The sequence below is a fragment of the Sebastes umbrosus genome, chromosome 21 (assembly GCF_015220745.1).
Source record: "Sebastes umbrosus isolate fSebUmb1 chromosome 21, fSebUmb1.pri, whole genome shotgun sequence".
NCBI lineage: Eukaryota > Metazoa > Chordata > Actinopteri > Perciformes > Sebastidae > Sebastes > Sebastes umbrosus.
In genome coordinates this window covers 26,952,529-26,975,554 of record NC_051289.1, presented here as the reverse complement: position 1 = coordinate 26,975,554, position 23,026 = coordinate 26,952,529, and the positions used below count along the sequence as shown (strand labels likewise).

General features: G+C 41.2%; 1 protein-coding gene across 2 annotated transcripts in view; it reads right to left on the bottom strand.

Moving 5' to 3' along the window:
* Positions 1-22,768, bottom strand: part of zcchc2 (zinc finger, CCHC domain containing 2) — a 35,715-nt gene extending 12,947 nt beyond the window's left edge. The window contains exons 1-8 of one of the 2 annotated variants that reach the window (XM_037756626.1): positions 21,776-22,768; positions 15,406-15,550; positions 14,891-14,961; positions 9,138-9,209; positions 7,929-8,029; positions 4,841-4,944; positions 4,225-4,284; positions 1,214-1,274 (exon numbers count right to left, since the gene is read on the bottom strand). In XM_037756626.1, coding sequence (XP_037612554.1) covers positions 1,214-1,274; positions 4,225-4,284; positions 4,841-4,944; positions 7,929-8,029; positions 9,138-9,209; positions 14,891-14,961; positions 15,406-15,550; positions 21,776-22,549 — 1,388 coding nt within the window. In that variant the 5' untranslated portion in view covers positions 22,550-22,768. The remainder of the gene's footprint in view (positions 1-1,213; positions 1,275-4,224; positions 4,285-4,840; positions 4,945-7,928; positions 8,030-9,137; positions 9,210-14,890; positions 14,962-15,405; positions 15,551-21,775) is intronic. The other variant, XM_037756627.1, reaches the window with a different exon arrangement.
* Between the last annotated feature and the right edge of the window lie 258 nt (positions 22,769-23,026).

The following is a 23,026-nucleotide window of genomic DNA, read 5'->3' as shown; positions in this document are numbered from 1 at the left end:
AAGTGTTGTCTTTTTAAATGGCTATCAGATCATAAAAAATGTACTCTCAGCATGTTTCACAGCTAGTACTGAACTTAGTCTGCTCTAGTAGAGCATAGTAGTATTATATTATTATCAGCTTAAAGGGATGGTTTGGATTCTCTGTAGTGGGGTTGTATGAGCTACTTCTCCAGTCAGTGTATTACCTGCAGTAGATGGCGGTCGGCTAGGGCTGTTGCGATAACCGCAATATTGACAAGCCAACCGCAGGGAATGGTAAGCAACCGCCACAACCGCTATGTTCACGTTTTCCTTTTTTGAATTCTTTGCAATGGGAGCGCCAGATTTTTATACTTTGCTACAAACGGCAGCAGCGTGACGAGGTTTGATGTTTTTTTTCTCCCCATTGTGATATTCCGTATCATAGCAACCAGACGCAACCAAAGCATCTGCGTCTCGTTGCCCTTCTTTGTCCTGCATTTAACAATAAACAAGGATTTCATTTGTTTTAAAACTGTCATCTTTGTCATTTAAAAAAAATCATTGGGGTAAGTCAGGCTCAGCTTACTGACATCTCTCATCAACAGGTCCTCAGGAAGGGGAGTTTGAGCTATTGCTACTGGGACAACGCTTTAGGATGCATGCAGGGAGGACTAAGAGAGTTAAGGCATCCTTTGTTCCAGTAGCTATTGGTCTGTTGAACTCTTCTAAGGATCACTGATCTCCATATAGTGATCTATTTTAAGCTATGACCTGTTGTTCTGCACTTTACTTTACAGTGGTACTGCTGGGGAGTTGTTTTTTATTAACAAGATCTTGTACTGTTTTGTCTGATTTGTATTGTCTGCTGTTTGTTTTAATTGATGTGACTGTGAAATGCTCGGTACATTGTGGCTGCAAACCTAATTTCCCCTAATGGGACAATAAAGCTGAACTGAACTGAAGCTTATTTATACAGCACTAAAATCAAGATAAAGTCATTTGCAAAAAAAAAAAAAGATGCAATAATGTTGCATGTCGCACTGTTGAGCCAATCATTATCACCGCGGGGGGGAATTCCTTCACCGCGACATGCCCCCAGTGCTGAGAAAGCGTCTTACTGCTGCCCCCGTCCACAGCAGTACATTGCTTTTGTCCCGTCCTGGTACTCTATGGAGAAGTACCTCAAACAATCCCACTTCAAAACTCCTGAACTATCCCTTTAAGTGATTTCATAGGCACAGATCAGACTTACCTTTGACATGGACTCTTGGTCCCGTGCTTTTTCTTGTGTCCCTGAGCATACGACCCTAAATCTGAGAGAAAAATCAACACCGTTACACTGACTGTTAATCCATGTCCAAAAGACTACTTGTGCTTTTAAGATGATTTCCTCACTGTGACAAGGAAAATAAATCGGCAGGGAATCACTTTTTGATGACAAATTTGGAGGCATAGAATATAAAAACGGATATTGAGGATATAGAAAATTAGCAATCCTATCAGTATCATTAGCTCTCTTAAAAAGACCAATTAAACCTTTAAACAAGACATACTATACCATACTTAGGTATGGCCAAGGCAGCTGTTCAAGTGACGCGTTGATGTATGGAAATGCAACTCATTGCTAATAAAAAACAGATATATCCTTTCTATGGCTGACCCGAATGCTTTGAAGCTTCGACCGTAGCCATGGTAACCAACCTCCAAATCAGTATTCCAATGCTTCGTTTTTTGTTTGTAAGAAGTATGTAATAATAAAGTATAAACCCCAAAATAGCCCATGAAATAAGGAATAATCCCACAATTTATTCATTATTCATATTCAACATTAATTATTGTTAGTTATTCTCAGATGGATATCTCCGTTTGTAATGTGTAGAGGTGCGTGTGTGTACAGTAGTGCGGCAGCTGCACTGCACCTTCAAATATTTCTCACCGAAGCTTCGACGCCCAAAACAACGGTACTCACTAGGGATGTTCATAATTAACCGTTTAACCGTTAACCGACATTAAGCATTTTAATCGATTAATGCTATCGGTTAAAAGAAATGTTAATATTAACTCAAAAGCTGAGCGGCTCAGAGGAGCGGCTCGTTTCTTTAAGGAGAAAAGCTGGTCCACCTTAACAGTCCACCTTAAGAGGCGGAGCCGGAGTTGCAGGATACAGGAAGTCGGCTCCGGTCTCTGGCTCTCTTGAGCGGAGGAGTTGTAGTTTCATAGCATTTATTCACCGACAAATAAACTGTACACACACTGCTACACCTACGTTCACAGCTAGAACGCCACCAACAACCTCACACTCACCACCAACACACACACACGGTCTGTTGGAAACTCGCTAAAGTTACGCCGGGCAGACACACAGCTGACAACCTGCTAAACTAAACTAAATGTGCGGTGGAGACTTTTACTGGGAAAGTGGCTGCATGTCTGCGACACTACATGCAGCATCGTAGCTGCTAAGTTAACGCTCCCGGACTCTGGGGACTCCCGTCAACCAATATCTGTTGTGCTCCTGCAGCTGGTACGAGGCACAAATCTTGTTGGTTAACGGTTAATAATGGGTTAACGAGGGTCAGTTATCGGTTAAGAAAATGTTTCAAAATGAGCATCCCTAAAACTCGCAAATGGACAGCCCTAATCCTTTCAAATGAAGTCAAAGGTCGTCTTTCTTATTATTCCTATTATTTCTAATGTGAAAGGGGACAGGAAAAGACAAGTCTATTTAGTTACCATCAGCAGGGGCATCAATTTATTGTCATGGCTGCTGCCAGAGCACCTTTGATCTGGAAGTGGCATGTATAGCAACCTACAGCCAGACTCTGGTACAGAGCATTACATATGCAGTAAGAATGTGGTGTTATTGGGAGACCTATTTAATCACTTTTAACGGGGCAATGCTTTCACTCTTTGTGCTACACTAAGCTGAACATGGCCCTGACCTCTCTCTGTACTGGACACACAGATATGAAATGATTTAGTTCTAAATTCCCGGGAAAAGGTCGGAGTACGACTACTAATCATATTTCCAGTCAAACACACACCCATTGAGAAACTATTCAGAACAAACTGATTTTTATTTTTCTATCTCACTGTACCTAGTTCCTTTGCTTTGACTCTTTGTCCAGTTACGTGCAGCCCTGCACACATTAACCCCTTGTGCCTCACTTTAAAAAAGCAGCTCTGATGTCCTCAGAGGACAAAAATGTCTGCGTCAAAGAACTGCTATAAAATTCTCCATTGTTTGTGCTGTGTCAAAGTAAAAAAAACGCCCACCTGTTACCTTAGAGGACATAAATGTCCCCTTCCTAAAACTGCTATAAATACTATATTAAAATAATTTTCCACTTTCACTGAGTTCATATTTTAATCAACTTCAGTCCTGATCATCGTCAAATATTCATTCATTTGAACCCTTCATACCAGTTTGTTTACATAATGCCACCGTTGTATTTTATCCATCTTTACTGGACTTTTGATGCTGCTGATGATGATATTTGTAGTTGTAAGTTATCGTTATTGGATTATATTTCATATTGTTTATATTTTTGTACTTGTATTGCTAAGTTTATTGCTGATATTTTTGTGGTTTTAATGGGTTTCAATGGAGAGGTTTTTGTCATTAAGGGTCTGAGTGTCTGTATTCTGGCCACACAGTTTATTATAGACTTCTTATAAAAGCTGAGGTTGAACTTCCAAAACAAAAAAAACCTCACACCCTTGCCAAAATGTATACCATATGTATTATCAATCCAAAATGATTGAAAAAATAAAAAATAAAAAGGCCAAAATGTCTCTAATGATTTTTCCATTGCATAATTTCTTTAAGGTTAAAGGGAAGTGTGTGTTTAAAGCAGTATATCTTGAATCTAACACACACACAAGATCTTCGAGCATTAACAATTGTGCAGGTCAGGGCTGTGGTGGTACTGCTGCTCGAGCTCAATTCAGTCCAGCACGTGATCAGGCAAATATAGCCGTGAAATATGAGGATTTGAAACAGACTCAGCCTTTCCAAACGACCTCCAAAAATAAACACTAGTTGGCTTTTCATGTTTACTATATAGCTGCTGCCAGGACGGCAGCCCCCCCGTTAGTGGCCGCACAATCAGGCCTCATTCACTCATTATACATGCTCTTGTGCATTTCTTTTGTCCTATGTGCGGCTCTCTCCCTGACACTTCTACTCACCACAGAGGATAAGACAACATCACTGTGGGAAATGAGTGGAAGAATGAAATAAATGAGCCAAGTTCTTCTCACCTTCCTCCTGACTGGAGGCATCAGAACAGTCTCGGTAGGCCTTACCCAGCTGGCAGTTGCCTATAAAGAACAAGATCACTTTGTTTCTTACAACAGTAATCATACAGGCAAATGTGTGATTTGTGATATTGGGCTATATAAATAGAATTGACTTGACATTTTGGACACGGCTCAGTGACATGTGTTGCTGTAGATGTATGACAGTTTACTCTTCCCCACTGCATGGTACGGCTCCACTTCACTCGCTCTCTATTGGTTATCCATTGAAAAAAGTTGTGGATAGTACCTGGTACTTAAGTTGGAACCACCTCGGTCGACGTTCCAAGTGAGCTGAGCCGATACTAGAAGGTGGAGTTAAAACACTGACGAGGTGCAGATGCTCCTCCGTTTGACTGCCGATGAAAACGATTCAGCGAGGGTCGCGTTGAGGATGATGTCACGGCAGTTTCACACGGGTGCGCTATGATGATAAGCTAAGAATCCCGCCTACATTGACGGGGTACTATCGGCATTGGAAAACGAAATCTAGAAATGTACCTGGTACCAAAAGAGGGTCGAGTACAGCCGAGTCGAGCCGTACCGTGCAGTGGAAATGAAGCATTACTCTGTCACTCACATCTGCAGCTGGTAGGTTTTGTAGAGTAACTGGAGTCACAATTGAAGAAGCTGCAGACCTTTCTGGTCTGTCGGAAGACTGGAGGAGCAGACAGGAACCTTTCCCTGAAGGCAGAGAGAGGGGGGGGAGAGGCTGAGACACAAACCTGGCTGTTAGGGTTTATTTTCTCTCAGGAAAATTAAAACACGACGCAGCAGAATAACTACAATATATTTGTGGCAGGCAGCTGAGCACAATGTAGACATCCTCAAATCCTACACACACACACACACACACACACACACACACAGGTATGTAACTTTACTATTAGGGCTGTCAATCGATTAAAATATTTAATCCCGATTAATCGCATGATTCTCCATAGCTAATCGTGATTAATTACAAATTGATCGCACATTTTTTATCTGTTCAAAATGTACCTTGTTACCCATGTGATTATCATAAAGTGGGCATGTCTGTAAAGGGGAGACTCGTGGGTACCCATAAAACCCATTTACATTCACTGATCTGGAGGTCAGAGGTCAAGGGACCCCTTTGAAGATGGTCATGTCAGTTTTTCCTCGTTTTTTTTGGTACAGATGGATTCTTTAGGTTTTCTAGTTTTATATGATACCAGTATCTGCACTAGCTTTGAAACCGAGCCCGCTACAAACTCCGAAATATTGATTGTGTTCATGCATTTATATTAAACAAATTTGCGTTAACGCCTTATTATCGCGCTCATTTTCACAGCCTTAATTACCATCCAAACATTTTTCCTTGCGTTTTCTCAAAACATTTATGTTCAGTTCCTATTCCTTGCTGCATTCACACAAGTTCTCCAAGCAACGGTCTGACTGTCATATCTGACACCTTTGAGGGTAAAATGAAAATTTAGAGCTTCTTTCTTTTACATATATTTGTTTTTGTATCCATAAGGAGGAAAGAATCCTTTATAAGAAGCCACAGTTTCATACTTACATAAAAACTACATGTGAACAATGAACCTATATGTTCATTTACAGTATTGTCTGACTATGATCAAACCATAACATGCAAATGACTTCTTAATGAAAACAATGGCAGCACACTGTAGTTAAATTAATAGAACCAAAAGCTTTCCCTTGGTAGGCCTCGACCCATAAAAGGTGAGAGGATTGCAAGAGCAAGCAGCAAAGATGATTGCAATGTAGCTGGGTTGAAGGCAGGGCTACTGATGAAACGCTCCAGTTTAGACAGATAAGTTTCACTTTCTACAGATTCTATTCACACAAAATGAAACTGATGGATACCATGGTGTGTGTGTCTGTGTGTGTTGTGCGTCACAAAATGGGCGTAGATGGAAAATTGAATATACGGTCCCTTTCCTAGCAGGCCTGACACAACAATGCAGTTTGACCTGCTGATTTGGCATGCTTACCAATCAGCAGCACGGAGGCCTTTAAGGTACTTTAACACCCTTTAGAGCCTGATCGCCCCAGTTTACGTCCAAAATCCACTTCTTCCCGGAGTCGGGACTCAGTCCACAGTGGCAGACTTTGAAGATTAACACTCATTTGTAAATCTCATCTAGTGTTTTCTTGGCATTGCTGCTATTCATAAACTCCCTACCAATAAAGAATATCTGCTTGAATAACACTAACTGGCTGCAGATCTTCTTTAATCACAATAAGTCATGTTGTGTGACGACTAGGGCTGTCCAAGTTAACGTGTTGAGAACGTGTTCGTGCAAATTCGTTTTAACGCCACTAATTTCTTTAACGCATTAATGCAACTTGTGATATTTCGGAGGTTGCGGGGCTAGAAGATACTGACATGTGAAACTAGAAAAACTAAGGAATCCATTGGTACCAACCAGGTCATACTAGCTTGTTGAGAAGGAGGCTAAACAACGCTCCTAAAGGACAAATTAGCATGGCCATTTCCAAAGGGGTCCCTTGACCTTTGACTTCCAGATATGTGAATGTAAATGGGTTCTATGGGTACCCACGAGTCTCCCCTTTACAGACATGCGGTCATAGTCAAGTCAGCACTCTGACACACTGACAGCTGTTGTTGCCTGTTGGGCTGCAGTTTGCCATGTTATGATTGGAGCATATTGTTTGATGCTAAATGCAGTACCTGTGAGGGTTTCTGGACAATATCTGTCATTGTTTTGTGTTATTAATTGATTAACAATAATAAATATATACATACATTTGCATAAAGCAGCATATTTTTCCACTCCCATGTTGATAAGAGGATTAAATACTTAACAAATCTCCCTTTAAGTTTCATTTTGAACAGATAAAAGATGTGCAATATTTCAATTGATTGACAGCCCTAGTGACAACCAATAGCCGTCACATTAAACATACTATAATGGCAGTGGTTAATGTAAATCGATGGGGAGTTCAATGCATTGATTGAGGTTCTTCTAGGTGAGAATAATGCCATTCAAATTCTTCTGACTGCTTCAAGATGCCAGAAAGCAAGGGTCTTAGTTCTGTTCTGAATGAACTGTGGCACAGCACAGTGTAAACATGTATTCCAGATTTATTACATGCAGGAAATGACCCTAGAATAGAAGGTTTTCGGGTAAAAGGAGACAGATGTTGACCTCTTGTCCTTGGAGAACTCAGAAAAAAATATGAAATGAATGAATGAATATGAATTTATCCTCAGTAAAGACTGCACTTTGTTGTTTTCATGCGATCTTATATGGCGTGGATGCCAGAGAACACCGAACAACAGCACAGAGTCCAGATGGAAACAAAATTAGACTTGTCTGAACTCTATCTCGCCACGGACGTGTTAAACATAGCAGACTGACTGGCTACTGAAGCTCGCTAAAGGAAATCCATGGATAAATGCTAAGAATTGATTTCCCAAACGGCATTGCCCTATCTTAATCAGTCAGTTCAAAAAGCATGTCTGTACAGTTCCATTTTGTTTATTAAAATGAATTATGTTCACAATTCATCATAAATAACCCCCCAGATTTCTCTCTTCAAAGCCAGATTTATCGTAATAAAGATCAATATTGATCAGTAGTGGGAAAATATTGTGTCGTCATTCTTGCAATATCCCCATTATTTGACACAGTTGGTGTATATCTGGGTTAACGTACCTGAGGTTCTTCTCCACCTCCCTGCTCTCATTGCGGTCCCCTTGGTTCAGAAGCCTCAGGATGCTCTTCTCAAAAGATTGGGTACACTGATCCTTAGGAAGCTGCAGGGAAAGAAGGATGCATGTTGATCATCATCTGTCTTAACTACAGAAGTAATCTGGAGCTAAAGCAATTCATGTGTGAACTTGTCAAATCTGCAGTCAAATGCATTTCAGTGGTCTTGAATGAAGCTGTCGACACATCTAGCCTTACGCTGAGACGCTGGCTTCTCGACACTTCATAGTTAGTACTTGGAACTTAATAAAATCTTGTGTACACTGGAAAAGCCTGATAGGGTATTTTATTACACCATCTCTGATGGGAACTCCCCAGCTTGCTGGAGAAATTGTGGAAATCTAAATGCACATCATTTCCATGTTTTCGGGGATTGTCCTGTCATTCCAGATTATTGGAGAGAGATTCATGATGCCTTACAAGATATTTTCAGATGTCAAGTTCCCCTGGAGAGTAAGACTTTATTTTTTGGAATTGTGCCTCAAGGATGGCTAAAAAGAGACAAATATGTATTAAATATATTGTTAATTGCTGGTAGTTACGAGGAAGTGTCTGTCACAGGAGAGCCCAACTCTAAATACATGGATGGACATTACAATGGACATTTACAAAATGGAGAGGATATCAGCATATGTTAACCAGTTATCTGTGTCCCGCTGGGAGAACTGGGTTAACTATGTAACACCCTACAGGCCAGATTTGATTTTTGCAAATTTATGATTGTATGATAATGAAAAGATCACTCCCTATTTGTTCACAGTTTTTACTGTTTTGTTTCTCTATGTAGAATGAATCTTAAAATAAGGCCCTTTAGACAGACATAGGTAGATGATGTATGCATACAGGATCTGTAGCTTGTTTTATGGAAATATGTCTGTTGCTAAGTGTCAATAAAAATATAATAAAAAAATATTTATATCTTGTGTACACTGTGCCTCAAACTGCTGTAGGCGATGAATAGAAAATAATATTCTCACTCTTGTGTGGCTAGATTATTAAAACAGTTTGAAAAATGAAATTACTAAATAAAAACAGACTTTTTAAAAATAAATGAAAATGTCTATAATTAGATAAAATGTATATCCCAAAAAAAACTCTGTCATGACCCATAACTTAGGCTACATTGTCATTGCACTGGACGGGTGAAGTGGATACCTTCAGAAGGAAATTCTCCAGTTCCAGATGGGTTTTTGTCACACTACTAGAAGAAGAGTCGGACCACTTCACCTGAAACACAGCAGAGGACAGACTGCAATGAGAAATCTGCAGCAACAGCAACATCAAAAAGGAAACGGGGCTGTTTGCACTTCATGGTACAATGTCGAAGTAAAGAGTAAAGAGTAAACACACATACACCCAAGTACACACCCAGACAGACTAGATTACACCATGTTGATTTAGGATCTAGTTTTGGTGATCCAGTCTTGAACGGACAGACATGTCAGACAACTGACATATACAAGTCACACACCAACACCAAAATGACTCCAAACTAAGAACACTAACAAAACATAACAAGTGCTATGGGAAAAGAAAGAAGTGAGAGCAGGTCAACTCCCCCTCCCTTCAAGTCTACACAAACATGCATCCTTCTAATCCTCCTCTATAATCACAGATATGGCATTAGTTACACCCATTCAGAAGCCACATGTGTTCAAGTTATGTTACGGTTGAGACTATAAAACTTTACAGGAATGTTCATATTTATTTATTTAGCATGTTCTATTTTGGTCTTTCTACAAAACACATGCCATTGCACAGCTTCTTCTTGAATTTTGTATCACAAGAATGCCATCACTATGACTACGTTGACTAATATGCAACTGTGGGGAAGTATTACTGTCTTTAACACCAGATAAACTGATATAAGACTATCACAAGTGAGATGATGCAGGCTGTATTTAAAGCAAAGCTCTGCTCAGTTAGGCTTTAATAAGCAGACTGTATCTTACTGACACTGGACTGCTTCTGCCCTTCTTAATGTTAGGATTTCAACGCACTTTAATGTGGTACACTATGGTATTAGACTTACGCCTCCTCCTAACTGGACGCCATGTGCACGAACGAACATCAGATTGTTTCAGTTTTTTCCAATGAAGATGTCCTAACCTGCTCCATGCGTCATCAAACAGGCTAAGCGTCGTGTCGTTGTTTTACTGGCTCTATTTATGCAAAGTGTCTTGCGCCTGCCCCACCTCAAACCTATTTTCATTGGTCAAAATCTGCGCTGACAGTAACTAACGTAAATCAATATCACTCTCTCTATGTAATAGAGAGTGACATCGCCCGTAGTTATATCACGACAATCTTTCGCAATCTATTTGCCAGAGTACGCTCGCTCATTATTTGTCAGGAAGTACTGATGGAAAACATTAGGGGACGTAACGATCCATCAATCTGAATCCATATATCGACTGAATGATCAACGATCCGATATCATCGATGCAAAGTGAAAACATATTACTATCTTTAAGATACACCTTTATTTTGAAATTCCCATGGCCCGTCTGTTTCACCATTTCCGTACAAGCGCAGCTCATTCCTAAACATCCAAAGAGTGCTAGCGGCGCCGGCAAGCGGCGCTGGCAAGCGGTGCTAGTGACGGAAATGTTAGCGAGTGTCTGGTCACCAGCGTGTGGGAGTAGCATTAGATTGTAGCTGTGAACGTAACAGTGCAGTGTGTGTACGTTACAGTTTATTATACAGCTACTCCAGACCCGGGCCAAGTTCCCGTGTCTTGTTTGCTACCTGCTGGTTCAAATGAAGGGGGTTAGCCCTGAAGCTAGCAACAACTTCAGCTCACTCAGGCTCACTGAAGGTGGGCTGTTAAGGTGGACCAGCTATTCTCATTTCATTGACAAGCCGCTCACCAGCATTGACCAGCAACCTGACCTCCAACAACAGGAGGTCTATTTTTAGTCTTTTTATTCAAAACAATGGATTGCTTTTCATTTAAATACCTGGAGGACCCCTGTCATAAAACTGTCAAATCATATTTTAGTTGCTTTTTGTGAGTTGATATAAACGTAACTGATCGTGTTAAATGGGCATATGATATCGTCTCATATCAACCCCTGAATTGAATCAAATTAAACATTGTATGGTGGCGGACTTTGTGATATCACATCGTTGTCCAAAGAATCAATATAATATCGTATCGTGATGAAACTGGTGATTTACACCCCTAGAAACCATGAATGTCTGTTGGCCTGTCTCAATTATTACATATCGCCTGATCACTAATATTTGAGCTGACCGTAACCAATTTGCATGATCATTGGATTCCACAATCTGTGAATCTAAAGCCAATGTTACAGATGTGGCAACAAATAGAAAGCCAATTGCATGCATTTCCACCGGCTGGGTAAATAATCCGTCTACCTGAGCACAAGGTTCCTGACAGGAAAAAAACATGGACGTGTTACGTGACTCGCGTGAGAGGAGGTTTCACCGCGCGCACAAACAACATGACTCGTGAGATTCGTTTCCATAATTCACAGGGCAACAATGCAGGAATCAGGACACCATAGATATCATAGCTTCTACAGTTCTTACGGTTATGACACTGTAACATTATGTAACCGCGGTTACGGCAAAATGGTTGATCCTGACATCCCTAGTTCTCAGTAAAATACCACATTACTGAGTAACTAGATGTAGACTATAGAGGTTGCAATCCCAACTTAGAAAATATGGGTAACACACAGACATGAGGCATAAATGTAGCTTTTACAGGAAGTTGTCAGGGACAGATTGGCCTGTTCCACGTGAATTAGGTTGATGATCAGTATTGGTCCCAAATAGCCTGACCCGAACATCTCTTCCCTAGCCTTTTTTGTAATAGAGCAGCAGGAAACATTCATGCACTTAATGGGCACAAAAAGACCACAGAAGGCTATTTACTCCCTCCCAGTAGTACCAACAGTAGGGATGTCTGGTACCAGAAATCTAGTAGTCGATACCAATACCAGTGAATTTACACGATTCTTGATACCAATTCGGTACCACGGTAAAAAAAAACAAAAAAAACAATAAATCCCATGTAATTCAACACACACTCTTTTATTAAAAACATCTGAACATTACAAAAAACAGAGGCATGTAGCCTTTAAGTAATAAATAAAAAGAAACGTCTATAAACATTGCAAAACAGAACAGTGGCATGTCGCATTCAAGTATTTACAACAAACTATATTGTCTGGATGTCTGTCTTTGAGGTGCTTTGATAAATTGGAAGTATTTCCTCCTTTGGAAAGAAAAGCACGACGGCACCGTTACTACACCGCATACTGGTTTTTGCGAATCTATTATTACTCTTTGTAAATCCGCCTCGAATGCAAAGCACTTCCATACCCGACTCTTGCTATTTGTTTTCTCAACGAGTTGAGGCAGAGGTAGCGCTGCAGCAGCTGCCATCTTTCACGTCTCGTGTTGTTGTTTCTTTCCGTGCTGTTACGGCGTTCTTCTTCTTCCTTCATTTCACGGCAGATGAGAACACTTGTAAGCGTATACTGCCCCCATTAGAGCCGGAAGAATCACATCTCCTGTACCTCCGCTCCGGTACCAAATGACCAATAAAGGCATCGTTCGGTACCGAAGAAAACGAGTACCGTCACATTTTTAGAATTTTGGTACCGAGTTGGTACCGAAGTATCGGTTCTCGTGACATCCCTAACCAGCAGACTAATTTGGCTGCTAGAATCTTTAATAAACAGTATTCATATCTATATAATTATGTCACATGATGAAATAACACATGCCTACTAAGCTCATGGGGGCGGTGTGAATACATGTGTCACTATGTGTGCGTGTCTTTGTGTGTGCATCAGTGGTTTGGTCCAGTCCAAACAGATGGAGAATGAGAACTGCTCACTGTTGAAAGTGCTGTTGGCTGGACTGTGGAAGCTCAGCGGAGCCAACAGGACAGTCTCTCCTCTCCATCTGTCTTACTGAGTTTTTTTTTTCTTTCTGTAATTGAGCACTAAATATTCCTATTTGTTACTGTGAATCCATAAATTCTTGAAGGGACAAGCCCATTAGCAGTGATGAGCTGCCTCGCTATGACTCAGTGTGGAGTTAGAGTTTGGGATTAGTTTAGTGCAGTGGACAATTGCGGTAAAAGCAAACAAAATGTGCCCACCACAGTTAACCCACAGCCTCACAATTGTTGTCTGTAACAATATGGACACATGTAAAACCTGCATTTTTCCTGCATGGTCAAGTCCAATTTGGCTGCCACAACATCCAGGGAAGCAGCGCTGTTCACATTCTGCTCAACCTTACTGAAAATGTCACCATATTGGAGATTAAAAAAAAAGCTGGCACTGGTATAACCAGCACAATGCACCACAGGGAGAAAGTGATGCCAAAGAACAAGAGTAGCAGACACCTTTCAGAAAGCCTCTTCATGCACAAACTAGCATATGAAGGCTGTTAACTGATGGATGTGTACAGTCCGTGATGTATGTGATCTGATTGTGATTCAGCGAGGAGACAGCAGCAGCACAGGTTGTTGTCTATTAAATAACCAATCACCACATGCTCTGTTCACATTGTAAAAACAACAGAGAATAGAGCAGGGGTAAGTATGGGACTTTACATCTGTTTGTGCATGCTTGTTGTAAAGAGGGGTCTTTATGTCTATAGTAGGGCTGTCAAAGTTAATGTGTTAACGCAAATTTGTTTTAACACCATTCATTTCTTTAGCGCATTAACGCAACTTGCGATTTGTTAGATTGTAGCGGGCTCAGTTTTAAAGCTAAAGTGAAGATACTGGTATCATATGAAACTAGAAAAACCTAAAGAATCTATCGGTACCAACCATGTCATACTAGCTTGTCGCGAAGGAGGTTAAATAACGCTCCAGACTTGCACTAAATTTTGGCAAGGAAAATCTGTCATGGCCATTTTCAAAGGAGTCCCTTGACCTCTGACCTCAAGATATGTGAATGTAAATGGGTTCTATGGGTACCCACGAGTCTTCCCTTTACGGACATGCAGTCACAGTCAAGTCAGCATACTGACACACTGACAGCTGTTGTTGCCTGTTGGGCTGCAGTTTGCCATGTTATGATTGGAGCATATTGTTTGATGCTAAATGCAGTACCTGTGAGGGTTTCTGGATCAATATCTGTCATTGTTTTGTGTTGTTAATTGATTTACAATAATAAATATATACATGTGCATAAAGCAGCATATTTGCCCACTCCCATGTTGATAAGAGGATTAAATACTTGACAGATCTCCCTTTAAGGTTCATTTTGAACAGATAAAAAATGTGCGATCCATCGTGATTAACTATGGACAATCATGCGATTAATCACGATTAAATATTTGAATCGATTGACAGCCCTAGTCTTTATGTATATAGTTGGCCAGTGTAGGTCTGAACTTGGGTTTTGGACTAAAAGAGACCGTGTGGAGATACCATTGTCTCCCTGTGTGTCTGTGCCAGAGAGAGACACATTAAAAAGCCACTGATGTGAGTTCTTTGAAAGTTGATTTTATTGGCTCATCACCAGGCTATTACTGATACACTCCAATCTATCAAGCAAACTGTTTGCAGCATTCTGCAAATGCCGATAATTGGCCACCCCCCCCAAAGCTGAGAGCACACGTGCAGGAAGGTGTTTAGCAGCAGAGCGGAAAGCAAGTGTGTGTGTGTGTGTGTGTGTGTGTGTGTGTGTGTGTGTCCAGTAGGCGACACATAACTACACTAATCAAGACTGTGAGTGTTTACAGTTTTACTGAACTTCAGACTACATAGACAAACACAGTATCACACTAAAAGAACACTTCCATCAGACATCTTAACCTGAAGCAGAGCAGTGTGTGTGTGTGTGTGTGTGTGTGTGTGTGTGTGTGTGTGTGTGTGTGTGTGTGCAGTGCAGTGCAGTGCTGTTACCTACCTCAAAGTTGTATTCCTTGTCTATTCTGTTCCGAGAGATGCCCCTGAGCACAATTGCCTCTATATGTACTGCTGCAACAACAGAGAGAGGTAATAAATGATTAGGACTCAGTCTCTCTGACAGGTTTAGCAGAACAAGAGTAATGTGGCTATTAGCACCTAGCTAATCGACTTCACAAACACAACAAGCCTGTACAACTATCAGCGCTACTATAGCACTTAATAGGAACCAATCAGCACATTCTATGTGTCCAGACAATTTAACGCTTTAGAAGAAATGTGGCGGTGCTGTACTGTAACCGCCAGCCGTAAAAAAAGCATAAAAAAACATCATAGGGTCAAGTAAATGAGTAAATACAAACAAAGACATCAAAATGCATTTTAAAAGAATAATTCTAGCTAGTTAGTTGGGCTGGTATTTGTCCCCTGCAGTGTTTATTCTAAGACTGTTTGGAGTAAATCCGGCAGCCTGGGGAAATCCAAAAAATCAAAATGCTGCCCACTTTCCTGTTGTACCTGAAGCAGATTCATTATTATCACCTTCTCTTTGTGTTGCCCAGCGGCTGGAGCGGCGGCTCTGGCAGGGAGGATGGGAGGAGGTGCATTCCCCCAAACCCAGCGCTGGGGAAGGCCGGTAATCCGCCTTCTGAACTGTCAGCTCCTGGAGACCAAAAACACACTAAGTTAGTTACTGTGTTACTAACTCACACTGGGGTTTTGACCTTTAATTACAGCAGGACTGTAATGCGTTTCACAGGTTACATATTTAGCTAATCATGGAACACACTGCCAAAATGCACCAGCCCCTTTATATTTTGCATAATCTACACCAGCAGTAACAACGATATCATGTTTAAGTTGAATTATTTGAGAGAACAAGACCCCTGTTAGATAGGTTTAATTCAAATTGATAATGCTTAAGCACTGTGCAAAGTTGGATCATCCACATCAGGAGTGGTTTTCCTAGAACTTAGTGCTTAATGTCATTTTAAGGAAGCAAATATTGGGATTAGGGCTGTCAAAATGAATGCGATAATAACACGTTAATGCAAATTTGTTTAAATGGCACTAATTTCTTTAACGCCTTAATGCAACTTGCGATTTTAAGGTTGTAGCGTGTTCAGTTTTAAAGCTAAAGTGAAGACACTGGCATCATATGAAACTAGAAAACCTGATGAATCCATTGGTAAGCTCCAAACTTGCGCAAAATTTTGGCAAGGAAAAACTGGCATGGCCATTTTCAATGGGGTCCCTTGACCTCTGACCTCCAGATATGTAAATGGGTTCTATGGGTACCCACGAGTCTCCCCTTTACAGACATGCCCACTTTATGATAATCACATGCAGTTTGGGGGCAAGTCATAGTCAAGTCAGCACACTGACACACTGACAGCTGTTGTTGCCTGTTGGGGGTGAGGGTTTCTGGACAATATCTGGCATTGTTTTGTGTTGTTAATGATTTCCAATAATAAATATATACATACATTTGCATAAAGCAAGCATATTTGCCCATTAACCACAATTATATATTGTAATCGATTGACAGCTCTAATTGGGATTCTAGTCGAGTACCTTCTGGTATATCTTTCAGCTTTCCAAAAATTGTAATGACATTTAGTTCTGGCATACACTGGGACTTGGATTAAATAGCCCAAGTAAACATATTGTTGAATGTTGTTGATGAATTACAATCTACACAATAATAATATCTATACAAACCCACTTTACGCTCACTGTGGTTAGTCAGCATTAAACAAACGAGGGAAAAGACTAGCACCAAGCTGGGATGTTTTAGTTAACACTTAACTATTTGTAGTCATCACTAGGGCTGTCGCAATAACTGCAATATTGCAATACTTACAGTCAACCGCAGGGGACGGCAAGCAACCACCACAACCGCTATGTTCACGTTTTTCCTTTTTTGAATTCTTTGCAATGGGAGCGCCACGGCAACGGCGTGACGAGATATTCTGCGCTGACCGCTGCACGTATGGTATTTTTTTCTGGTCCAACTTTGGGTAAAACACTGCGCTCATCAGTGTCACTTTTTACCCAGCCGTCCAATCACAATGGAGGAGGGTCGGGACGAATACCACAACGACCAACCGTCACATCCTACATGTAGGCTACAAGTGCTGAACAACAACAACGGAGGAGAAATGAATACACATAGACCGGCGGGTCCGTATTTTCTCCCTATGTGCTTCGGCCTTCCCTTCATCCAGAGCAAGTACTCTACTTTGTGCCGACACTTTTACTTCTGCGGCTATTCCGTATCATAGCAACCAGACGCAACCAAAGTATCTCAGCTGAAAAAATGCTGCGCCTCATCGCCCTTCTTTATTTAACAATAAACACATATTAATTAGTATCTCTGTTATTCAAAAAGCAACAATACACCTAATAATAGCCTAACAATAAAGCTTATTTGTATAGCGCTAAAATCAAGATAAATTAAGTAATTCGCAAAAAATCACAATGATACTTCATATGGCACTGTTTAGCCAATTATTAACACTGCAGGGAAAATCCCTTCACCACGACATCCCTAATCCTCACCTATTTTGCAATCACTTTTTCTGTAAGATTACAGATTCTGGTTATTTATAATGTAAACTGCCATATGTACCACTTTACCACCCTTAGGCAGAAAGAAAGACACTCAGAGAAGTTGAGAATGATTTTCAGCGGTTGACCCTGAAGGGTGAGGGGTTTTCATGTGCTGGTGGGTGGGGAGCTCTGACACTTGATAGTCTGCTGCAGAACAGCTTTGCATTCCTAACATGACTTCAGATTAGGTAAGTGATTTTTCCATTTTTATGTGTACATACATTTCACAAATGCCGAAACAATCAGTCATCAACAGAAAACTCCTACCACCTTTGTTAAACAGTTTTCCAGGAGGCTCTATGTGGATCAGTCAATAATCCACCCTTGCCCCAAAGACATACAGTACAGTAACTGTGTGCTTATGATCCGATGTTTCAACAGACTGGAGGGTTTCATTCCAAGCAAAAACTAGAATGGCTCTTTCCATTGATTGATAACCCCAACCTGAGGAGAGGTGTAACCAGTGAAGGCAGCCGTTTGAATTAGTTAGGGAACTAGATGGAATATTTTCCCCAGCATCAACCACCACTGTTGAATACTGACGTTTTGTATGTAGTTTCCTAAAATGGCTACTAGATGCTAGCTCCAAGAAAGCTCAGACATTATTAAATTGACATTAAGGTGTCTATTGCTTATTTCTGTTTTTCAATGTTGTAATATAGAGGTATGATTGGAATTATGTTTGCTTGATTGGCAGGTGTTTCCCACTCAGCCTTGGAGATTGCCACTTGGTCTTCCCACCCAGGCTCCATCCACTTTGGAAAAATTGGGATTTTCTGGCTTCAGTAACTGACAAATATTTCTGCAAGCACTAAACCCAGACTCCAGGGGCCTGTTACATGGAGAAGGTTTACAGAGTTGTAAAAGGCAGAGCCATCTAAAATCTTGAACATGGACTCGATGGCCGTCCATGTTCCAGGTTAAAGGTTTAGTTAGGGAATTCAGTTCATATTTCCCAGTAAACCTACTTTGTTAAAAAGGCAGCTCACTTCCTAGTTTCCCTCCTAAGATGCTTCACCCATGCTTGTCTAGAATTTATTGGGGTTTTTTTCTAGGGCTTTACCAGAGCTGTCAAAGTTAACGCGATAATAACGCATTAAAGCAAATTCATTTTAACGCCACTAATTTCTTTAACGCACTAACGCAATCCTAGAGATTGTAGCAGGGTCAGTTTTAAAACTGGAGTGAAGATACTGGTATCATATGAAACTACAAAACATAAAGAATCCATTGTCCCCATCAATGTTTTACTAGCTTGTCATGAAGGTGATGAATTTTCATTTCATTTTCAAAGAGGTCCCTTGACCTCTGACCTCCAGATATGTGAATGGGTTCTATGGGTACCTACGAGTCTCCCCTTTACAGACATGCCCACTTTATGATAATCACATGCAGTTTGGAGCAAGGCATAGTCAAGTCTGTTGTTGCCTGTTGGGCTGCAGTTTGTCATGTTATGATTGGAGCATATTGTTTTATGCTAAATGCAGTACCTGTGAGGGTTTATGGACAATATCTGTCATTGATTTGTGTTGTTAATTGATTTACAATAATAAATATATACATACAATTGCATAAAGCAGCATATTTATCCACTCCCATGTTGATAAGAGGATTAAATACTTGACAAATCTCCCTTTAACGTACATTTTGAGCAGACAAAACATGTGCGATTAACTACGAACAATCATGCGATTAAATATTTGAATCGATTGACAGCCCTAGTTTATACATTCACACATATGCTCCTATTCACAGGCATGTCTAAGTTTCATAATGTTGTTTGAGTTGTTGCCTGCTTTCCACACAGCTGTTTCTCATTTCATCAATTAATTTGTAATAATTACCATCAGAGCCTTTGATAAAAACTAAAATCAGTCTAGTAATTCAAGTCATCAGTACCATAGCTGATAACCTTGGTAGTTCATATTATTACTATTGACAGAAACTGAAAAGTATTGGCTGCAAAATTTCACTCCAATGTATGGAGCACCACAACACACCACATAATGTATCTCAAAACTTCTACCACAGAGGAGGAAATGATTAGTTTAATCAGCTGCTGTCCTGTTTGGTTGGAGTGAAAGCCTGCAGACACCAGTGTCATGTCACACCTGGTTTAAGAGCCACAAGTGAATCAGTACTTAATCAAACTCCTGCTGCAGCAGTTACAGCACCGAGCAGCTGGGACAATCTGGAAGCTGTAAGATAATTAGACAGTCTAACTACTAATTGAAAGCCTGTAATACTGGGTGCATGGTTAGTAATACTTTAGTGAACCATATTATGTATGCTGATGATCTTGTGGTCTTTAGTCCAACTAGCGCTGGTCTTCAGCAGCTCCTCAATGTATGTTCTGTGTATGGTGTGGAACATGATATCCAATATAATGACAGTAACAAATGTCTAAAATTTACAGACTTCAAATTGTCTGATAATCTTTGTGTCTGTAATAAGGTAAAATATTTTGGACATGTCATTACTGAAGACATGACAGATGATGATGATATTTATAGCCAATGCCGCAAGATGTATGCACAAGCAAACATCCTCTCACAGAAGTTTAGTATGTGTTCAGATAGAGTGAAAATGTCTCTGTTCAGAGCATATTGTACACCACTGTATACAGCCCATCTGTCGTCAAACTACAAAGAAAATGCGAGCTTACAGACACTTCAAGTCGCATATAATGATGCAATGAGAATATTACTCAAAAGACAGAGATGTTGCAGTGCAAGTGACATGTTTGTGTCTGCAGGCATAAATACTTTTCAAACGGTCTCAAGAAATCTCATGTGCAAATTTATATGCTGGCTAAATCACTCTGAGAACGACATAATCTTGCAGTTGTCTAACATAAGAGTTAGCACTACACGGTACCAATCACAACAGTGGAGGCTTTGGTATAGTTCTTTATCTGTAAGGCATATATATATATATATATTTCTATTTTTTAATGTCTTTTAATCATGACTTTTTATAGTGCTTTTTGTATTGTAATGGATTATATGTAATGTATTGTTTTTTTTATCTGGACCTTGAGTCTGCAATAAAGTTTGAATTGAATTGACTGGACAATACTGCCAGAACTAGAACTTGGCATGTCATGGATGTAGCTTTAATTGGGGCACCGCTTAGCATCCAGTAAGCTTGTTAATGACTTTCACTGGAGCCTGTATAGATCCACAGTAGCAACAACTGAGACAGTAATAACATTACATCATGGGAATAAAGCAAAGGAATAGAAGTAATAGCAAGCATTTGAACAAGGCTCATGCAACTGGTAGAAGCCACCTGCCGAACTTAAGCTGCTGGCAGGTTAACCCACTAACGTTAGCTTATATATGTGTTAGCTAGCTGTCCTGCCATGGACTACAGCTTATATCTGTTAGCTAGCTGTCCTGCCATGGACTACAGCTTATATCTGTTAGCTAGCTGTCCTGCCATGGACTACAGCTTATATCTGTTAGCTAGCTGTCCTGCCATGGACTACAGCTTATATCTGTTAGCTAGCTGTTGGTGGAGTATAGCTCATGGTAGGAAAAGGAAGTCCTACTAAGGGTACTTAGCACACTTGGCCAATATGTAATGTAACATTAGGCTGTTATCTAATCAGCTATACATGTATAATATAATTAACTTTAGCCAGCTATGCTACATACGTCAACTGCCTCCTAAGATTGAGCTAGCTTAGCATATATTGGTACTACTGTAGGTGTATTGGTACTGATGTAGGTGTATTGGTACTACTGTAGGTGTGTTGGTACTACTGTAGGTGTATTGGTACTACTGTAGGTGATGTAGGTGTATTGGTACTACTGTAGGTGTATTTGTACTACTGTAGGTGTATTGGTACTACTGTAGGTGTGTTACTGTAGGTGTATTGGTACTACTGTAGGTGTGTTACTGTAGGTGTATTGGTACTACTGTAGGTGATGTAGGTGTATTGGTACTACTGTAGGTGTATTACTGTAGGTGTACTACTGTAGGTGTATTACTGTAGGTGTATTGGTACTACTGTAGGTGTGTTGGTACTACTGTAGGTGTGTTGGTACTAATGCAGGTGTATTTGTACTACTGTAGGTGTATTGGTACTACTGTAGGTGTGTTGGTACTAATGTAGGTGTGTTGGTACTACTGTAGGTGTATTGGTACTACTGTAGGTGTGTTGGTACAAATGTAGGTGTATTGGTACTACTGTAGGTGTGTTGGTACTAATGTAGGTGTGTTGGTACTAATGTAGGTGTATTGGTACTACTGTAGGTGTATTGCTCATTACCGTTATTCTAAGCTGACTTTGACGTCTCTCCTCCTCCTCTATGGAGAGCTCTATCTTGTCGAGCTGTCCTCGGACCATCTCCCGCTGGTGGAAGTGGAAAGCTGGGTGGAGAGAGGCCATGGCAAAGAGCAGCGCCAACTGCTCCAGAGGTCCTGCCGCTATGTCGCTAGTGGAGAAGCCGCAGGTCTGCTCCGCCCGGCCGGACACACGGCCGTCCTGACCCGGTGGATGGAAGGAGTGGTGGTTAGGGTCCCTGAAGGGAGGAAGGGAGCAGAACAAGGCCGGATCCACATGGCTCAGGATCCGAAAGAGTATTCCAGCACATTCCCTGCTGTCGGACCCGAGGAGGGACAGGCAGACCAGCAGTTTGGACCGAACCACCGGATCAATCACGTCCGTTAAAACTCCCAGATCGCTCGGACTATTCGCCCGAAACTCAAAGTCTCTTAAAACATGGTAATCTTTCCTGGCCAGATCCTCTAAGTAAGATCCCAGAAAGCGGAGCTCCAGTGGCTGGCACATGTGTAGCAGCCCGCACATGAACTCGATCCGCTTAGCCGGGTTTAGATGGAGGCCGAACCACTCAAACACCGTCTCCTTATCCAGCTGGGACGGACACACACACGATCTGGGCGGCTCGTCCGGTCCGCCGGACACCGCAGGAGGAGGTCCCGCCCTGGGGACATGTTGCTGCTCCGACAAGTCCACTGAACAGTCCTCGGCCGCTCCGTCGCCTCCGTCCTCCGGTTTCATCGGTAGCTTCATTTTCAGCATTCTCAGCGCTGAGAGAGGGTGAGGGTTGAGAGGCTTCAGTGTGTAGAGACCGGACCAGCAGACATCACGGACAACTTCCACCGGGTCGTAATGCTGAACAGAGAGACAGAGAGGTGACCTGTCAGTCGGTTCACACGGTTTCTACTCTAAAGCTGATCATCTGACGCGGCGGCTGATGGTGGTATATACTACTGGAGGTTCTTTTCCTCGGTTACATTCTTCTTCTACTCCTCATTTCCGGTAGAGCAGCTATGTCCGGTTGGCACGCTGCTGCCACCTCGCGGCTGGCAGCGGGCCTGCTGTAATAACAGGAGGCTGTTTATGAAGGCTGGATATGGAGGCTGTTTATGGAGGCTGGATATGGAGGCTGGATATGAAGGCTGTTTATGGATGCTGTTTATGGAGGCTGGATATGGAGGCTGGATATGAAAGCTGTTTATGGAGGCTGTTTATGGAGGCTGGATATGAAGGCTGGAT